This window comes from Tenebrio molitor, chromosome 3 (genome assembly GCF_963966145.1).
Source record: "Tenebrio molitor chromosome 3, icTenMoli1.1, whole genome shotgun sequence".
NCBI classification, from domain to species: domain Eukaryota; kingdom Metazoa; phylum Arthropoda; class Insecta; order Coleoptera; family Tenebrionidae; genus Tenebrio; species Tenebrio molitor.
The window spans coordinates 4,616,348-4,636,703 of NC_091048.1; the positions used below are offsets into that span (position 1 = coordinate 4,616,348).

At 33.9% G+C, this 20,356-nt stretch overlaps 2 protein-coding genes and 1 long non-coding RNA gene across 3 annotated transcripts; all 3 read left to right on the forward strand.

Moving 5' to 3' along the window:
* Positions 1-1,132: 1,132 nt before the first annotated feature.
* LOC138126957 (lysosomal acid lipase/cholesteryl ester hydrolase-like) lies at positions 1,133-3,317 on the forward strand. The gene is made up of 7 exons (XM_069042804.1): positions 1,133-1,349; positions 1,405-1,591; positions 1,654-1,768; positions 1,818-2,064; positions 2,570-2,719; positions 2,772-2,999; positions 3,054-3,317. Exons 1-7 carry the CDS (start codon positions 1,197-1,199, stop codon positions 3,228-3,230), a joined length of 1,257 nt encoding a protein of 418 aa, XP_068898905.1. The 5' UTR covers positions 1,133-1,196; the 3' UTR covers positions 3,231-3,317.
* Positions 3,318-7,705: 4,388 nt separating this feature from the next.
* LOC138126961 (lysosomal acid lipase/cholesteryl ester hydrolase-like) lies at positions 7,706-8,908 on the forward strand. The gene is made up of 5 exons (XM_069042808.1): positions 7,706-7,906; positions 7,964-8,078; positions 8,128-8,374; positions 8,432-8,581; positions 8,638-8,908. The coding sequence occupies exons 1-5, from the start codon at positions 7,726-7,728 to the stop codon at positions 8,869-8,871; spliced, it is 927 nt and encodes a 308-aa protein (XP_068898909.1). The 5' UTR covers positions 7,706-7,725; the 3' UTR covers positions 8,872-8,908.
* Positions 8,909-11,195: 2,287 nt separating this feature from the next.
* LOC138126964 (uncharacterized) lies at positions 11,196-19,472 on the forward strand. Its single transcript, XR_011158025.1, has 2 exons — positions 11,196-11,299; positions 19,271-19,472. It is a non-coding gene; the product is annotated as an uncharacterized lncRNA (long non-coding RNA).
* Positions 19,473-20,356: the final 884 nt, after the last annotated feature.

Below are 20,356 nucleotides of genomic sequence, written 5' to 3' on the forward strand. Positions count from 1 at the left end.
GGTCAAAATATGAAAGCAGCGACGTTTATATTCTTCCGCTTTCATTCGCCAAATCGGTACCAATACAGGGTTATTATAAATGAATGTCCCATGGCGCTGGAAACCATACAAATGTTGGATGTGCCGCAAGCCTCCCAACTTGAGACAGACTAGTAGACACATTTCTGGCGGTAAAAACTACCGCCAGTATCGCCACCTACCGGCAATACTAGTCTGACTCATGAGGCTTGTGGCACATTCAACTACGCCACCAACGCCAACTGCGATGGGACAATAATTTATAATAACCCTGTATCAACGCTTTCATTGACCAATAAAGTTGACGAAGAACGTCTCACCTTGCGATCAGCGCTAATTTCAACAACCTGCATCCTAAATTGTTGTTTTATATATCTAAAAAAGGGTATGCCGTAAAATATTACGTTTAAGATGTGAAAACGTGTATTTCCTACAGATAGAAACAGAATTAACAGAGAATCTTTGTTCCGTAATTGTGAAACTGCGGAAAACATTTGTCTTCAGATTTGGCATAAAAAATTTACACAGATGACCATTTATTTTATACATCCTCAGTATCCAGATTCCTCAACTCGTTACACCACAAACACGAACAAAACCCATTTTTAGTTCAATAAAAAAATAGATAATAACAGAAAAATAGTATATTATATCATAAAGAGTAGAAGTGAGTATTTTTGTGGTACGCCCAGAGATTGAAGACCGAGACGAAGTCGAGCGATCAACGTCTCGACGCTAAAAAACGCTCTCGAGGATAAAATACAATTTTATCGTCTTCTACAATAAATAACTATTATGATTCGCCAAACAACTAACGAGCTAACCGTGATAGCAACCCTTCTCATGATCTGCCACGTTTTGCAGAAATAGAAGTAACGTCAAGCATCACCACTAATCTTCTTCGGCGTTGTTGCCGTATAATAAAACACTCTAGAAACATTAAACACCCGACCTTCGATCTCGAGTCTAAACTTTTCTTGTCTGTGTGTGTTCTAGATGCCTGATAAGATACACGTGTGGTAAAAACAGTTTGCAAAAATATATGCAGATTATACAAGGACTGATAAAGTACCTTACGCTTAAACCTAATAAAATTGTTATCCACATTTTAAAACTTGTTATCAATATGACTTTTTTTGTGTTAACTGTCCTCTATTAGTAATGTATAACGTCCAAGGATGGACGCAAGTGTGGTGCTTTTAATTATTATTTTTCCGTTAGGTGTAGTTTGCATTAATTTCAAAAACAACATCTGCAGCAAGTTACCAGACTACCATATTGCTGCTTTTAGCAATAATTGCAATTACAACCCCGACGTGTTATCCACTGTTGTAAGTACAATAGTACCTATTTCAGACAAGCATTTTCTTAGAATCTTGTTACCAGCCGGAGATTGTCGAGAGGCATGGTTATAACATAAAAAAACATTCTGCGACTACTGATGATGGATATATCTTAACTGTGTTCAGAGTCACTTCAAAAGATAAAGAACCAACAAAATCTCCAGTTTTTGTCCAACATGGAGTTGTCACAAATTCAGCAAATTGGGTCGACATCTCCAACAGATCACTTGGTATTAATAAACTTATTAGAATTTTCATTTCAGATTTTTTAAATATATATTTTTCTTCATAGCATTTAGACTAGCCGACAAAGGCTACGATGTCTGGTTGGGAAATATAAGAGGAAGTACTTATTCAAATAAGCACAAATCTCTTAACGTGAACGTGCCAAAATATTGGGATTTTAAGTGAATTACAAAAATGTAGAGTAAATTTGACAATAATCTTCTATTTTAGTTTAGATGTAATGGCACAGAAAGATATACCAAGTCAATTGCAAATTGTTGCTAATAAGACAGGAAAAGCTGGAGAGATTATTTATATTGGTCACTCGATGGGTACGACTCTGATTTTCATGTACGCCTCAGAGTACCCCGAAGAAACTCGAGAATTAATTCAAGGATTTGTTACTCTTGCACCAGTCGCCTACTTAAATGGGGTACCCTTAATTGAAGTCGTCAAACCATTGGTCTTGTTGGTAATAGTAAGTACTGTAAAGTATATCACATTGACAATTTTTTCTATTTTTTTTTTGCCTTTCCCTTTTCACCGTACTGGTCTATCAGGTACCTTGCGGTCGGCTTTTTTCCTCTTTTTCCTTTGTGCGGCGGGGCTCCGGGGTACTTTCGCCGGCCACCCACACCCACCCTCTCTTCTCCTTTTTTCTTTCTGGACAACACAACATGAAATACAGCACAAACATCCATGGGAGGCCCATCCGGCCTGGGATTTGAACCCTGCTGACCTCGCGGTGGTGTCGGGAGAGTGTCGCTCTTCCTTCCACCACCCTACCGTCAGCCCCTACTAGACATACACACACATCCATGGCCCGGCGGAGTTTCCTTCCTTCGAAAAAATCCTCCCCCTTCGGTGGGATTCGAACCCACTAGCGCCGGGACCGCGACCTCGGAGCACTGTCTCCGACAGCCATGCGGCCACCGAGCTACCATATCACATTGACAAATTATTTCCAAAAACTTTGCTTCCAGAAAATGTTAGACGTTATCAACGTCAGAGGAATCTTATATCAGGAAAAGTTAATTCACAGACTCTTCACTAGTTTTTGCAAGAACGTAAGCCCTACTGGTTGTGTTGAGTTAATCAATTTGTTTGGCGGAAAATCTGTTCAATTTGCACCTGTAAATTTCTATTAGAAAATGCTTAGGAGGAATTGTAAAGAGTGTATTTTAGGAGGATTTGCCGTTGTTTACGAGTAATTGGCCAAGTGGTGTCTCTATTTATGCGCTAAAGCAGTACTTGCAAATTGCACAAAGTAAAAAATTTCAGAAGTTCGACTATGGTAAACGTAAAAATCAGAAAATGTATGGACAATCAGAACCTCCGACTTATGCTTTGTCTAATATAAATGTACCGGCACGTCTACTTTACGGCACACAAGACAGCTTGTACTTGTCACAGGTATGATAGAGGATAAAGGTGGATTATTGTTTAAATTGAATTTGTATTTTCTAGAATATTGACAGACTCTTTAAGGAAATTGGCAGCACCAATAAGGAAAAATATCCAACTCCACCAGATAATAAGGATGACGCTTTTAGTCACATCGACTTTATCTTCTCGGAATATATGGAGAAGAACTTGTACGAAAAGTTGTTTCAGATTTTAGATTCACAATTCCAAGAGAATTAAAAAATCATTTGGAAACTTTTGTGACTAGTGTTGCCACATGCAAAAATAAATGTTTAATAAAAGACACATGTCTAAACAGTTATTGCTTGAATTTTTGGTCCTTTGTATATGGTAATTCACCCTCGTAGGAAACATTTAATTAACTGTATTATTTCTCCAACAAAAACAAAAAGGGTTAAGTACATTTCAACTCTCTTGTTTTAGGGTAGTGGCAACAACCTAAAGCAGCATTTAGTATTCAAAATTAATTTATTTTTTCAAAGTTTCGAATTTAACTGTTTGTCTAAATTGTCCAAATGTTTGTTTTCCTTTTTCAGAGGGAGTGACAATGTCTCTGCAAGAGTACATTACTTTGACAGCAACCATCAGTATAGTAGTATACAGTACATTTTTTTTAACTGTTGCCATAGGGAATTGCATGGTAAAATTTATACCCCCTGTTAATTTTTGTTCTGATGAAAATATTCAAACCATTTTTGGAACAAAGTTGGAAGATTTTTTAAACTATCGGATAGATTACAATTCAACATCCTAAACTGTCGAAAAAGTTGTGAAAAAAATATTTTCTTGCGCGCCGGAATAATAGAACGTCGAGCGGTCGCCAGAATAGCGTTCCTGTCGGCTCAACCAGCACCTGACCATCTCCACTTTTGACTTTTGTCACTTTCATTTAAAAAATAGCGAGATCTCCTGGAGGCTATGATTAAATTAGCTTTTGGAAGGCAGAACATGTAAACATTTATTTATTAAAAAAAAAAAACAAAACGTTAACGCACAAATAACTCAACAAATTAACAGAAATTATTAAAGGAAATGTTCAAAGTGTTTTCCTTCGACTGCGATCTTGAAAATTTCCTCGCGTGTTATTCTTGCCCTTAATTCCTCCACAGTTTCTGGTTGACCTCTTATGCGTTTTTTTAACTGTTGCCATAGGGAATTTCATGGTAAAAATTATACCCTCTGTTAACTTATGATCCACTGCAGATTTGGTGCAAATTTTTATTTTTGTAATAAATCATTAATAAGACTACGTAATGCATACTGTTTGAACAACGAACGACAAACAGTTTTATTTTACTAATTTTACTTTTCAAAGTTGAAATTAATGAACGTAAATAATTTGACAAAAAACGTAGTAGGCGATATGGGAACAAAAATTAGGTTTTATATTTTAATTTATTATTTATTTTAATCATAGCCTCGAGGAGATCTCGTTATTATTTATTTTTTAAATGAAAGTGAAAAAAGTCAAAAGTGGAGATAGTCAGGTCTCAGGTGCTAGTTGAGCCGACAGGGACGCTATTCTGGCGACCGCTCGACGTACTATTATTCCGGCGCGCTAGAAATATTTTTTCACAACTTTTTCGACAGTTTAGGATATTGAATTGTAATCTATCCGATAGTTTAAAAAATCCTCCAACTTTGTTCCAAAAAAGGTTTGAATATTTTCATCAGGACAAAAGTTAACAGGGGGTACAAGTTTTACCATGCAATTCCCTATGGCAACAGTTAAAAAAAATGCACTGTAGAGTGTTGTATGACAACTACATAGCTTCAAGTTCATAATCCTTTGTAAGCTGTTGCAAAAATTTATTTGTTTGGTGAAAATATCTTGGAAGGGAAGATCTGTTCTTTCCTTCTTGGGGCTGCATTACAAAAAATATTTCAGAATTGCTTGAAGCTGTGCTAAACACACAACCCCAAACTGAAATATCTGTCATCAGTGCTCTGCTGAGTTGCCCAATCGTCTCATAAATCATAAAACGAAAACCTTGACCAAACTGATCAGAAAAAAATCTGTATTTCGACAACCATATCTTCTATTGCACGATCAGATTACTGAAAAAAAATTAAAAAACAGCGGCATTGTACAATCCTTATACAGGATTGGGTATCGTATACGCGCACGCGAGAAATCGCGACTTCTAATTAAATAAAATTGTCGAATTTTTTTACACTTACCTGGGTATTGGTAAGGTACATTTCATATTTTTTTGATAATTTCTCACATACAAACAAAGCCAAAAAAAAAAAATAAATAAAAAGTAAATTTTACCGAAAAGTCAAATTCTGATTTTTATACTAACCTACCCAGATTCACTTCCTATTATTATTTACAAAATCAGGGGAAAAAAACACCAATTAGATTTTGAATTAAACGCAATTTTACATTTTAACTTTGAAAATCATTTTTATTTATGACCTGCTACTTGTGCTGTTGTACGAGTAAATTTAGGTGACAATGGGAATTGTCAATTTTATGGCAAAGCTGTAAACAATAGGCTCAAAACGGTCGGCTAGTAGGGAATGGTCCTTTTGTTGGCAAATTATACCATTTGGGTCATAAATCACGCGTCTGGCTTGCGTTTAAATAAAAAAGCGAATTATTTAGCTAACCGAGTCAAAATTTGTAATTGTGCCACCAGAGTTTGATGCGCTAGCAGGTACAGATTCATTTAGTGTAAAAACTTTATGGGTAAATTAACAGTTAATATCAGAAAACCATTAAAACTGTTACGGTCTTATTTATTAACAAAAAAAATTCCAAAATATACCTTGTCAATAATTAGTTTGGTATATAAAATTTCGACAATTTACGTATACGATTAAATGTGCTATGGTAGCTAAATCCAAAAAAATAAAACTGCAGCCAATAATTGCTCAAGAGTTAGCATCCCCTACATCTAAAATGGCAAAAGATAAAAGAATTTTGCACATTTCTTAAAATTGCGTAACGAGTAGATAATATGGATAATTTTAAAGATATTACTTTAAATTAGAAGGTCATATATTGTTTAGCATTTTTTGTTTTATGGGTAGTCATAAAATTGTTGTAGAATAATCATTGTTAAGTTGATAGCATACGCAAGGAGTTGCAATTATTTTTATCTAGAGTATTAAAATATATTTTTTCACAAATTTTTCGACAGTTTGGGATATTATATTATTATATTATCTATCCCATAGTTTAAAAAATCTTCCAACTTTGTTCCAAAAATGGTTTGAATATTCTCATCGGAACAAAAGTTAACAGGGGGTTGAAAAATTAGCATGTAAAACCCTATGGCCAGTCTTAAAAAAAACTCAATGTATATCTGCATATTCGCAGTGTAGGTGTAATCTTAGAAAATTTGAACTGATGACAGTTAAAGTTCGATTTACGCCAGTTTTAGTATCGGGAACGGTCACTATTTTTCGACTTTTCGCAGTGCAGAAGCTTTGTTTTAAGGAAAGCATAAATATATTGCAGAATTGTTTATATTCTTCGGCTCTTTTAGTGGATCCCAGAGACACACCCACGTTTCATCACCTGTTTAATTTTCGAAAAAAGCTCTTCGCCGTTAGACAAAGTCCCCAAGTTTTCTTTGCAAATGTGTTTCCGACACAGTTTTGTTCGAGATTAAGCAAATTCCTAAATCTTCACGCAATTTTTTAAAACTTCATCGGCAATCAGTGAAACCCTTACCCTTCTTAGGTCATCTTGAATTGACTTCCTACCCCATCGAAATTGTTTGGCACAAAATTTTATTGTAATGACGGCATGGAAGAATTTGATTACACTTGTATGTTTTTTATCTCAAACTCTTCAAAATCCGAAATAAATGTTTTGGTATGAACCAAGTTTGTTTATTTCTAAATTTTGATTTTAATTGTGGAGTTTTTAATCAATCAATCAGGATCATGTCTGTTTTCTCAGCATTCGAATACATTTTAACTTTTTCGTACATGTCAGTTGTCATAAATACAGGGTGAGCAACAATAACTGTTTCAGTTGGCAATAAAAAATTTTAGATGAAATTTTCAAGACTGAATTGTACCTATTTCGGTTTGTTTTATTGACACTATTGACAGCTGGTATACATTTCATATTTAAACGTCTTATTGGTTTTTGTATTCTTTTATTAATAAAATGGTTTTCTCGTTGGAGCATGACATAAAAGTCACCAAAAGTCACCAGAATTTATTGCCAACTCAATCGGTAATTGTTGTTCACACGGTATAATATTTGGAAGCAAAGCCATCATGGATTCATAATTTCATTTAAAAACAATACGATATTTAAAACAGCTACGTTTACTTTGGAAATGTATTGTGGGCTGCATTTTCGATGCCCTCGGTCTCATTATCACTGGTGAAAAACCCTGTAGGTATACAACGATTGATAAAGTGCATTTGGACCTAAAAAAAATTATCATTCACATTTTAAAAGTTGTTATCGTTAACAATATTATTCAATGACTTTTTGTAGTAACTGTCCTCTATTTGTACTGAACAACGTATAAAAATGGACGCAACTGTGGTGTTTTTAATTATTATTTTTCCGTTGGGCGTTATTTGCATAAATTTCGAAAACAACGTTTGCAGTGATTTACCATACTACCATATTGCTGCTTTTAGCGATAATTGCAGTTACAACCCCGATGTGTTGTCCAGTGTTGTAAGTACAATAGTATTTCAGACAAGCGTTTTCTGAGAATCTTGTTACCAGCCGGAGATGGTCGAGAGGCATGGTTATAACGTCAAAAGACATTCTACGACTACTGATGATGGATATATCTTAACTGTGTTCAGAGTCACTTCTAAAAGTAAAGAACCAACAAAATTTCCAGTTTTTGTCCAACATGGAATTGTCACAAATTCAGCAAATTGGGTCGACATCTCCAACAGATCACTTGGTATTAAATAACTCAGTAGAACTTTCATCTCAGATTTTTTCAATATTTTTTTCATAGCATTTAGACTAGCCGATGAAGGATACGATGTCTGGTTGGGAAATATAAGAGGAAGTACTTACTCAAATAAGCACAAATCTCTTAACGTGAACATGCCAGAATATTGGAATTTTAAGTGAATTACAAAAATGAAGAGTAAATTTGATAATAATCTGATATTTTAGTTTAGATACAATGGCACAGAAAGATATACCGAGTCAATTGAAACTTGTTGCTAATGAGACCGGCAAAGCTGGAGAGATTATTTATATTGGTCACTCGATGGGTACGACTTTGATTTTCATGTACGCCTCAGAGTACCCCGAAGAAACTCGAGAATTAATTCAAGGATTAGTTGCTCTTGCACCAGTTGTTTACTTAAATGGGGTACCCTTAATTGAACTTGTCAAACCATTGGCCTCTTTGATAATAGTAAATAACTTAAAGTATATCACATTGACAACATATTTTCGAAAACTTTGTTTCCAGAAAATGTTAAATATTATCAACGTCAAAGGACTCTTGTACCACGAAGTCTTAGTTCACAGACTATTCACTAATTTTTGCAAGAACGTGGCTCCTATTGTTTGTGGTCAGTTAATCAACTTGATTGGTGGAAAATCTGTTCAGTTTTCACCTGTGAAATTCTACTATTGATAAATAATTTGGAAGAATTATAAACATGTCTATTTCAGGAAGATTTGCCATTGTTTACGAGTTATTGGCCAGGTGGTGTCTCTATTTATCCGCTAGAGCAGTACTTGCAAATTGCACAAAGTAAAAAATTCCAGAAGTTCGACCATGGCAAACGAAAAAATAAGAAAATTTATGGACAATCAGAACCTCCGACTTATGTTTTGTCTAATATAAATGTACCAGCACGTCTACTGTACGGCACACAAGACGGCCTGTTTTTACCACAGGTATGATAAAGGTGGATTATTGTTTAAATTGAATTTGTATTTTCTAGAATCTTGACCGACTCTTTAAGGAAATTGGGAGCATCAATAAGGAAAAATATCCAACTCCACCAAATAACAAGGATGAAGCTTTTAGCCATGTCGACTTTATCTTCTCGGAGTATATGGAAAAGAACTTGTACGAAAAGTTGTTTCAGATTTTAGATTCACAATTCCAAGAGAATTAGTGAAATAAATTGGAAGCTTTTATGATTAGTGTTGCCACATGCAAAAATACATCTTTAATAAAAGACACATGTGTAAACAGTTATTGAGGAAAATATTTTTGTTTGGTTAATAAAACAATAGATCTTTACATGAAAAAAAAAAATTAATTTTGAGATTTTGCGTCTAATGTTGAGTCAATCTTGAAGGCTTATTTTAGAGAGTTTTTAAAATTAACACAATTGCTATTGAGTACATATAGGCCGTGCCAAACCCAAATAACCACCACCTGTTGAATTCAGTTGGTGAAAACAAAATTACACGAAATTGCTCGAAATTGGTATAATAGTTCTTTCGTCCATGCTAAAGTACTGTGCCAAATTTCGAAAAATTTGGTCGACGAATTTTAAAGTTAATGGGCCGTATCACGACACCGTTATTAAAGTTGCCGATAACTAAAATCGTGGTTAAAGTAAACAAAAACGATGTAGATTTATTCAATTATAACCTGCCAGAAAGAGATGAATTCGTCACCAAGGTAATTCTAATTAGAGTCATGATTAAATTTAATAAGGGTCCATTACCTTTTAAAGTTTCAGGATATTTTACACGCGTTCCTAAAAGAAATCAAACAATGTTTATTGATAGAAAACATATTTCAAAATGGCCAATTTTTCTTAATTTTTGCAAACATAAAGTATCGATATCGTAGAATTTTCTAATGAATTTACAAAAAAAGTTGGTCGAAGATTTTCCATGTAATCGCTAATTATATGTGGAAAAACACGGTTTTCCACGTTATACAGCTGTTTTAATTTCAATCAAAAGTGAACAAAATGCATGTAATTGATGTCGATATGCAATATCATACTTATATCGCACGTTTTACTACAGTTACATTAACAACGTTAACAGAAATGCAATGAAAATTTTCATCATGAAATTTTGTTTGGTTATGTTTCCTTTTACGTACAGTCTTAGCCAAAACATTGTAAAATTACATGTAAGTAATTATCTTAATATCAAGAAAATAAACACAAAATTTATTTACAACTGATTAAAATCCGTTTCCAAAAATTTAAAACATTTTTTTGCAATATTGATTCCTCATAATAAACGTTTCATAGCATTATAAGAATTCGTCAACTTTTTGCTGTGATTGTTACTCCATGTTCATGGTATCATGAAAAGTACTGAACGCCGCACAGCCGATACGCAAATAACAGACTCGGCTGATTATAAAATCTCGGCTGTCGCCTCGATTTTACAATATTCAGCCGCGTCTGTTATTTGCTTCATATCGGCCTTATGACGCTAATAACTATTATTTACAGATAAGTAAATTGGTAAATACATCAAAAAAATATTTCTCTATGCATCGACAGCAATTGTTCCTATTATTAAATCGTATCCCACCTCCACCCGGCGACACGGCAATTTTGCCGGAGTACATACACTATTACGGATATTACTATCAAGTAATAGTGCAGTGCTTATCAACATAATTACCGGCGTCTCGCCTCCGCATTTTGACTTTGTTGTGTATTATGTTCTGTGTCAATGTTAAGGAACTTCCTCACGATGTGACATGAGTATAATAATATACCTTTTTGAATTTCAACTACCAATGTGTTATCTAAATCCAGAATTTTTAAATTTTTAAAAAGAGATTGCGGTACTATTCCCGTTGCTGAAATTACAAGTGGTAAAATCGAAATTTTTTGTAAACACCAAACATTTCTCATAGCAACGGAGGGCTCTAAATATTTATTAATTTTTGTGTTATATGTCTGTGTTATATTATGTGAATTTGGAACAGCTATATCTAAAAGATATGCTTGCCTTTGTTGTTTATTTAAAATTATAATGTCTGGTCTGTTATGCTTAATATGAATGTCAGTTAAAACTGTTCTATCAAAATATAATCTATAAAATATCATGATTATTCATGATATACCAAATTAATGTTTTTTTTCTTTAGAATAAGGTGAAGAATTTTCTATGTAGTCAATTTATTGAGTTGTCGTCTGTAATGTAGTAATTAACTGTAATCTTACCAAACGTGTTTCAATGAGTAAAGTGTAATGTTCATAGACATAAATAGCAACGAATAGTATCACAAAGTTAAAAGTATTGAATGTGTTGGTGGTGAAAAGGAATAATTAATCTTTTTCTGTGTCATTATTTAATGGAAAAGTCAATCATTAATTTAAAGAATATTATTTTAATTCAGGTGATTATAATTATTATATTTACCTATTAAAAAAATTTCTTAAACTTTGTAAAGTAAATAGTACAAATATATTTTTTCACTATCGGGAGTAGAAATCAACTTCTCGAATGTCAACGTCGTGACAGAAGTAGGACATTTTCTCCTTAGGGACCAAATATTTAGCTCCCTAGGGAGTTTTAATTTTTCTGACAGTTGTGACAAAAATTTACGAAAAGTTATCTAATGTGAACTACAAAAAGTGTAAGTTAGATAGAAATAAAACTCAACAAGTTATTTATTTTCAAAACTATGTATATTTATGAATGTGGGGCAGTTTTATCATCACTATAATTAATAATAGTATATTATGATACGAGTCTTATATGAAGCATTTTATCGCACTCACGGTTTTAGAGCACGACGATCGTAGCGAGGAGTGCCCTAAAGGAGTAAGTGCGATAAAATGCCTTATAAATGAGATGTCATACAGTATTTTTTCTACTTTGCCACTTTTTCAATGAAAAAAAATAAAAAAGTTAAAGTTGAAGAATTCCACCCAAGGTCACGTCTGCGGTCTGCCGCGACACCACAGTATCCATCAAAATTAAAAAATTAAATTTCACTGTTTTTAGTATTATTATTATATCACGCTTTTTCCTATTACGATACGCAAAACAGTATCGTAATAGCATCAGTACGAAAGCAAAGTAGAAAAAACAAATTATGTTGCTGTTGACTATTAAGGCGGCCGGCCTAAAGGCGGCCTTGCACCAAGGCAACAATTGGCAACATGTTGCCTGCAACATTTTTTAGTAACGTTGACCTTATCATGGAGTATTGCCCCCATAACGTAGAGGATTTTGATTTTTATCTTTGGATTTTTCTCCAAAATACGCCAGCAAAACGTTTTCGGTATAAATGCGTGCTTTTTTCCACACATCACTCTGTAAATCAGTTGTAAGCGGCATCGTACAACTTCCTTGATTTGTTCGGCAAAAGGTTCAAAACCGCCGAAAAGACAGCTTCAATAATTATTTAGAGGGGTTCTTCATTTTCCATTTACGCAAAGTCACAAAATTTTCGGAAAATTCAACTCTGTTTATAAAGGAATTTGTGTTGTCAAGGCGTGAATCTCAAAGACTACTAAATCCATTAAATTCATCGAAAGATGACAACTCATTTGACATAATTTTTTTATTCTTAAAATTTGAGATTTTTGTGCTGTCTCTACTCCCTACCGTAAAAAACAATAGTATACATACAGTCGCGGACAGAAAAAAGTAGAACAATGTTTTTTCGCTAATGTAAGTCTGTTTCTTCTTTCTATGGTTACTATTAAAATATAAACTTTAAATTTGAATTTCATTTTCTCTCTGTGTCTCTTTAAATAATACGAAGACGTCTATAATTATTCATATACAGGGTGAATTCGAAATACATCACAATCTTAAAACCCCAGGATCTTCAGGAAGCGAATAAACCGAAAATGGGGTTAAACATTTTAAATTCATAAAGTCCAATTTAACTTAATTTCATCCCGAACGAGACGTTCTAATAAATCGAAACATGAATATCTGCAAAAACGATTTAAAAACCGAGAGTGACAAAACCTTGTTTTGAATGAAATAGCCGAAATAGTAGTTTATACAATGTTTTTTTGTTCGACGAGCTCCCCCAAAGGCTCGAAATCGCTGAAAATCTTTAAAATTAGCTTGACGTTTCGTTTTGACAAGTTGTCAAATTTATCAAAATCCGTTCACACAGAAGAAAATTCTTAAATTCTGACAGTGTCGAACAAAATAGTAGTTTATTTAACGAGTTTCACTCGCGTTTTAAAATGGCCCACGCGTGCCAAAAAAGGCCCAATTTACACACGAACGAGTTGAATACAACGTTTTTTTGTTCGACGAGCCCCTTAAAGGCTTCAAATCGCTTAAAACCTTTAAAATTAGCTTGAAGTTTCGTTTTGACAAGTTGTGACATTTATCAAAATCCGTTCACATAGGAGAAAATTCTCAAATTCTGACAGTGTCGAACAAAAAAAAAACACTTTAAACACAGCCGCAAAAACGTGTATCATCAAGAGTGAAAACCAAGTGAAAGGAAAAGTCAAAGCAAAAGTCACAACTACTCTACTTGCAATTATTAGACACAATGTTCAAAATGTCGGTCGTGATTCCTAATACACGCCTGTGCCCTTCGATGCAGATTGTCCCGAACCCTTGCAAATTTGATGCATCGTCCGGGATTTGCGCTGATGAATATGGGTTAAAAACTCTGATAACAACACTATTCGTATAAAATCAGGTTGATCGACGCACATTCGAATCACTCACAAAACTGTCGCTGACGAATGCAATCGAAAAGGACCACTTTCCCGTAGACAACAGCCAGAAATGTTTGCGAATGCGGAACACGACGCGCCGGAAACTTTTCGCGATACAAAGCTTGTGCCCTTAATGCAACACCATCTGCACTTCCGTAACAAAGTACCATATCGGTCATTTCACCATTGCATTGGTATAATTTTCCATGATAATGACACACTGAGACACAAAATTCCAACCAAACAATAGCCGAAATCAACTACATAATCTACACGCGGTACTATCACCCGCGAAACAAAACTTTTTGCACCTTTTTTGCGTTGCACTCGATAACTTTTTACATCTTACTATCCGTCCTAACGTGATATCAGTGGCGTACTCAACTTTTGTGGTTGAAGTTGAAGTTTACATGGCTTTTCTGCCCTTATGCAGATCTATCTCCCAAAACTGAATGCACGGGATTTTTACAATTGGTTTGAAGATCCTGGGGTTTCAAGATTGTGACGCATTTCGAATTCACGCTGTATGTACATATCTTCAAAAACAATTATTGATAAAAAAAATCTGAATATCTAATTTTTGAAAAATTCACAAGAAGTCTAGATAGTATTAAGAAATTTCTAATGCCAATTGGGAGTAATTTCCTACCATTTTCGATTTTTAACAGTGAAAAACATAAAATTATGATTTTCTTTATAAATTATAAATTCTTCAGTCCGTTAAAGGATGATCTACTGATTATTTTTATTCATTTAAAAAATCAACCCAGTATACAGCCGAAATTCGTCACAATCTTAAAAAATCCCTGGATCTTCAGGAAGTGAATAAACCGAAAATGTGGTTAAACGTAAGGTCCAATTTAACTTAATTCCATCCCGAACGAGACGCTTCTAAAAGTTCTAATAAATCGAAATATGAATACGCAAAAACGATTTAAAAACAGCGAAATAGCCGAAAAATACTTCAAATACACAGCCGCAAAAACGCGTACGATTAAGAGTGAAAACCAAGTGAAAGGAAAAGTCAAAGCAAAAACCATAAACAAACAGTACCTACCGTACCTACAATTAGAAACATTTTTCAAAATATCAGTCGTGCCTGTGCCCTTCGATGTAGACTGTCCTGAACCCTTGCGAAATTCGTTGCATCGTCCTGGATTTATGCTGCTGAATATGGATGTTAAAAACTCCGTTAACAAAACTATTCGCAAAAAATCAGGTTGATCGGCGCACTTTTGATTCGTCTACTCGCAAAACTCTTGCCGGCAAATGAAATCGTTTGGATGCGATGCTTGCACAGCTAAACATGATAGAGGTGCTAACTGCCGGGTACTTGTTCACGGGTTTTCTTCCAGTCTTTAGAATGGCGTACGCTCTCTGGCCCCTGTTCACACTTGTCAGTACCATTTTCCCGTAGACAACAGCCAGAAATGTTTGCGAATGCGGAACAGGACGCGCCGGAAACTTTTCGCGATACAAATCTTGTGCCCTTAATGCAACACCATGTGCACTTCCGTAACAAAGTTCCACATCGGTCATTTCACCATTGCATTGGTATAATTTTCCATGATAATGGGACACTGAGACGCAAAATTCGAATCAAACAATAGTCGAAGGTCGCACTGAAGGCAACTAATCTGCACGGGGTATTAGTAGCACCCGCCTAACAAAACTTTTTGCACATTTTTTGTGTTGCGCCTCGATAAATCTTACTATCCATCCTAACGATCAACAAGAAACCAAATCAAGAGTGCTACCTCATCTTTTGTTTTATCGAAACGTATGTCGAATACTAATCAGACAAAGATCAGACACTTTTATATACTTGCTGTGCGCACTCGTTTTGTTGGTTGCCTACCTCTCAACAATCTATTATTAATTACTCAATTTAACTTGCTGTCTTAAACGCCTTATGGAAGTTGAAGGATGTTCCTTGACAATTTGTCGAACATTTTGCACCATTTCTAGAATTTGAACTAAGGACCGACCTGACTTCTTCTTAATGATGGATTATGATTCCCTAAAATTAGGCACTATAATTTTAAGACTTTGATAGACTTGTTGATAACCAATACCATCAGTCTCAGATATCTGGCTTGAAATTCTTCAGTGTAAGAGGGTACAGCCTTCACTTTCTTGTTTCACTCTGTTTCGAAAATAATCTAATGAAAATGCCTGCTCTTCAATGGTAAAACCCATTTTAAAACTTATTCTGGGGTAATTATTGCTTACAATTTCAATAATGTCTGTAAACTTTGCTGAAATCGAAGACTTGTTTTCTAGGTTAAATGTCAACAACAACAAATCCTTGATTTGAAATGTGACATTTCAACGAAACATCTCTGTACCAGTGGCGTCGCGTTTGGCAATAAAGCTGATAATTTACCTACTCTTACAAATGTAAAATGTTGCTCTTGTTTGTCTTATAAATTGTTTCCATTATCTTATAAGTCCAACGTCTAAAATTCATGAGGTATCATTTTTTATTAAGTAGCGTTTGAGACCATAAATTGTCTACGCCCATGTTTTGACCGCTTATTTGCATATGATTTTGCTACGACGTGACCGATAATTTGCAACGCTTGCTCTGATTTGGATTCTTTTTGATCACTTTGTACATGGCTTTTCTGCTCTTATACGGTTATACAGGCTGGTCCAACACTTACCATTTTTGCGATTACGCGGTTTCTAATTATCGAAAAAAATTTAGGCTTATCTAGGAAGAGACACACATATGGAGCTACATATAAGCCTGTCCCATTATTTTATTTATTATCAATTGGGTTTCGCGTCAGAAGGCAATACAGTGAAATTAATCAAAATTCAATTTTTTTTTTTTAATCTAAGTATGTTCAAACTAATATAGAAAACAGAAATCTGAAAATAAAAAAAATTAAAACACATCACATTGCCGATTTAATTACGTAATGAAGTTGAAATTATTCAATATTCAGTTTTATAAAATATCTATTTTTCATTTAAAGAAAAATCCTTTACTTGCTGCAAATCGTTTCTATAATAAACTGGAATTTCACCAGTACTGACCTGAAAAATGATTTAGGAGGAGCCGACAGCCCTGCGTCAAAAAGATTTATTGGGGGGCCATCACATTACGAGCTGTCCTATTCAGCTCTACCATAAACGTTCTTGGATTCCAGCTTTCTTTAACTTGATATTTGATCGCAATTTTCACTATTACCTAATTATAATTCAAAGTCGGAAGTGGATCAATCAAAAAGGTGAGGAGTTCTGTAACTAGTAGAGAAAAAAAAAGCTTTCAATATTTGGACCAATTTGATATTAAATCGCTGTAAAGTTAGCTCCAACACAATCGCAAAAATGGTAAGTGTTGGACCACCCTGTATAGCGCAAAACTGAATGCACAATTGAAGCATTGGGTGGAAAAACAGCGTTATCCAGAAAACATCATTCCGAGATAAATCAATTTGAAATATTTTGAATGCTGCAAATGACAAAATTATATGAGTTATGGTGCTGTGGCTTGTGAGGATTATTATTTCACTGAGTCTCTATTGTTTTCCTTCAAGAAAAAAAGTAATACTATAAAACAGATTTTTCTACAGCCCATTTAAAAAAATAATGAGAACGCTGTTTTTCCACCAAATTTAAAATCATTCAAGAAAATGCGATAAGGTAGGTGATTTTACATAACCGAACCATCGATGTCAACAAAAAAATTATTTTTAGGTTATTGTTCTACGAATTATTGGGAAAATACTCTATATTCAGAACAATTTGACGACTACGTATACCATCACTATTAAACGACAATTTTCAGTGTTTTCAAGGAAAAACAGCGTTATACAGGTTGGGCGGCCGTATTACGAGTACGTTTTTGAAGTTGTCTTTCATTAAAGTTGCGATTAAGGTATAAAACGATATAACTTTATGCAAATATAACCAGTGGGAAAGAGATGCATTCATGAGCATGTTCACCGCTGATACGGCCCATTGTTATTTTTTCAGTTACAACTTCTTAACCTTGCGTTAGATAAAATAAAGATTTTCACCACGGTATCCTAGATACCTTAACAATCGTTTCTAGCAATAATACAAAAAACAGCGTTAATAGCTTAACGCTGTTTTTCCACCCAATGCTTCAATTGGTCTGAAGATCCTGGGGTTTTATGATTGTGACGTATTTCGAATTCACCCTGTATAATTGTTAGGAACGTTTGATATCTTACTTGTAGCACAATTTTTATTTGCGTAGTTAACGCAACTTTGTTAACATTCCTAAACATTCATGGTTATTTATGCAAGAAGAGTAAAAAGTACAGTAGAGCCTCAATAATCCGAACCGGTAGTCAGAACGTTCGCTAATTCGAACGACCTTGGAACCGCGGTTCTAAATTAAATTACGTTATCGCGTCGCGTCAACGAAATCATGATACTACTGAATTTTAGTTTTGTGTTTATAGAAATAAAGCTGGTTCAAAAAAACGGGAACTGTTAGAATAAAATTGACACATTTTTTACAATTTTTTCATAGTGTGAAAACTGTGAAAACCAAATTTAAATTAGGAAAATTTTCGTTTCATGTTTTTTTTTTTTGCAATCAACTGTACATAATATATATCTGTTTTTGAGTTCTGGTGTGCAAGTGATTTATTTTTGTGTATGTATTTTCAACTACTATTTACTATTTGATAATTCGAACATTTTGATATTCCGAATCACCATCGGTCCCAACTAGTTCGGATTATCGACGCTCTACTGTAAGTGTTTTTCCAAGCAAGTTTTGCGTCGTGTTTGCGTACACAATTTTTTCTACGATTATCTTCAATACATCAGTGTAGGTTGTTCATTAATGAAAGATTGAATAAAATATTGAAGAGACTAATATCCAGAGTTCATAATTAAGTAAGCATGATTTCTATAATAAGCCATAATAACAGAAAACAATTAAATACATTAAAAAAATTGTAGAGTGAAGACGAAGTTTTCATCGTTTAATTTTTCTATTCTAAATTTTAAACTCCGTTTCAAACCCTGTGGATTTCTAGACACTCTTAATAAAAATGTTCTTATTTATTTTGTAATAAATAGTTCGAGTTAAACAGAATTGGGCCGAGATTTATATCTTCAACTATTTTTTGTGCATCACCGCTAGCGCGAAGGTTAAATCTGTGTTTTGACCATGAGGTACATCCCATAATTATTACGTTTTCTCTGTATTTTAAGGGTGGACCCAATCAGTTGATTGCGAACTGTGTATCATTGAACATCTTGTTACTGTTAATGTTGTGGTGAGTTTATCCATTTGTTTAACTAATTTTGTTGATGATCAGGCCATTGTTAAAATCCAGCTGGCATGGTAAGTTTTTGAATGATTTTATAGATTCACCGATATTTGATTGGACACCGTTGTTTTGATATCATGTTGATGTTGTGTTGATATTACCTTTGCGAGTCATAATGTGTTGATTTGACTGTTTCTGAGGCGATGCTATGGGTGCTACAGTGACAATTGATATTTGATGTAATTTAATCATATACGAGAATATTATTAATGGAGGTCGATTTTACAGGGTGGTACCATATTTAAAACGTTTATTATTTAAATTACTAAATTTGTATTGTTTGTGGTTATTCAACACTTCCAACAAATTGGTTGCTCATAATTTTTCTCATTTATTTTGCAGGAAGTAATTCCCCTGTAATTGATGCCCAGACCACGATCACCTCGACACAAGCCACCAGGACACCATCGTCAAAGTAATGTCAACCTAAATGATGTTATTTGTTAATTATTGTCATTTGCCGCAACGTATCAATTTCGAATGAATTAATTATTATATGTCATATCGACACAGAACTTAATTAATACATAATTATTATACAGGGTGATTCATCTTTTACCGCCGGTGGCAAAATTGACCTTAAAAATTATGATTTAGTTTTCATGTTTTGCAGACCTAATTTATTATCCATGGCACATACTATCAAAAAATGAAATTTATAAGTTAATTAGGTAAAATTTTGGAATTTTCTCAATTATTAGTTGTTTAATTTATTCAGCCTTGTGGCATATATACATCCAGCTTTTTTCACACAATTTTACCCTGTTAAATTAATTTTAGCATATGGTATTATTCAAATAAACGCATATTCAAATAAATCGTAAGAAATGCTTCAAATGACCTTACATTTGACTCGGTCGAGCCGCTTGTGAACATTTCAACTCCTAAGACTTGAAGTGTTTCAAGTCCGGTTACAAAAAAAGCCCCTTCAACCGTTTCTACAGAGATACACAAAGGCGCAATTTTCGACTATTTGAAGATAAAATCCTTGTTGTCAGTCATCATAACCAAAACTTCGAACTGTTGCCATATGAAACATTATTTCAATTTTTGACTCATGTAGAATTGAACAAAACGCGATGAAACTTACTCAAGAAATATATCAAAAACATCTTTCCACAATTTTAAAATTATTTTTTGTTTACATTTTAGTAATGACGTATTATACGTTTTAATACCGTTTGAAATTAGAATCCATTAAAAATTCCTAACTGCAAATTGTATTTTTACGTAAAACAGAAGGTAATAATAACTAGGTGATTACATATATTTTTGTATATTTTTACAGTGTGTTTTTTTTAATTGCCTTAGATATGCCTACAAAAATAATGAAAATCTATATCCCATTTTTTATACATTTTGATAACAGAGAAATTTCATACATTTATCAACACCTATTACTTGGATTTGGTTTGTTTACATTTGTTT

Excerpts from the sequence above, each read along its gene's own strand:
- LOC138126957 (XM_069042804.1), top strand. The coding sequence starts at position 1,197 with ATGGACGCAAGTGTGGTGCTTTTAATTATTATTTTTCCGTTAGGTGTA. Across the intron at positions 1,592-1,653 it reads CATCTCCAACAGATCACTTG|CATTTAGACTAGCCGACAAA; the intron begins GTATTAATAAAC and ends TTTTCTTCATAG. Across the intron at positions 1,769-1,817 it reads CCAAAATATTGGGATTTTAA|TTTAGATGTAATGGCACAGA; the intron begins GTGAATTACAAA and ends CTTCTATTTTAG.
- LOC138126961 (XM_069042808.1), top strand. The coding sequence starts at position 7,726 with ATGGTCGAGAGGCATGGTTATAACGTCAAAAGACATTCTACGACTACT. Across the intron at positions 7,907-7,963 it reads CATCTCCAACAGATCACTTG|CATTTAGACTAGCCGATGAA; the intron begins GTATTAAATAAC and ends TTTTTTTCATAG. Across the intron at positions 8,582-8,637 it reads AATCTGTTCAGTTTTCACCT|GAAGATTTGCCATTGTTTAC; the intron begins GTGAAATTCTAC and ends TGTCTATTTCAG.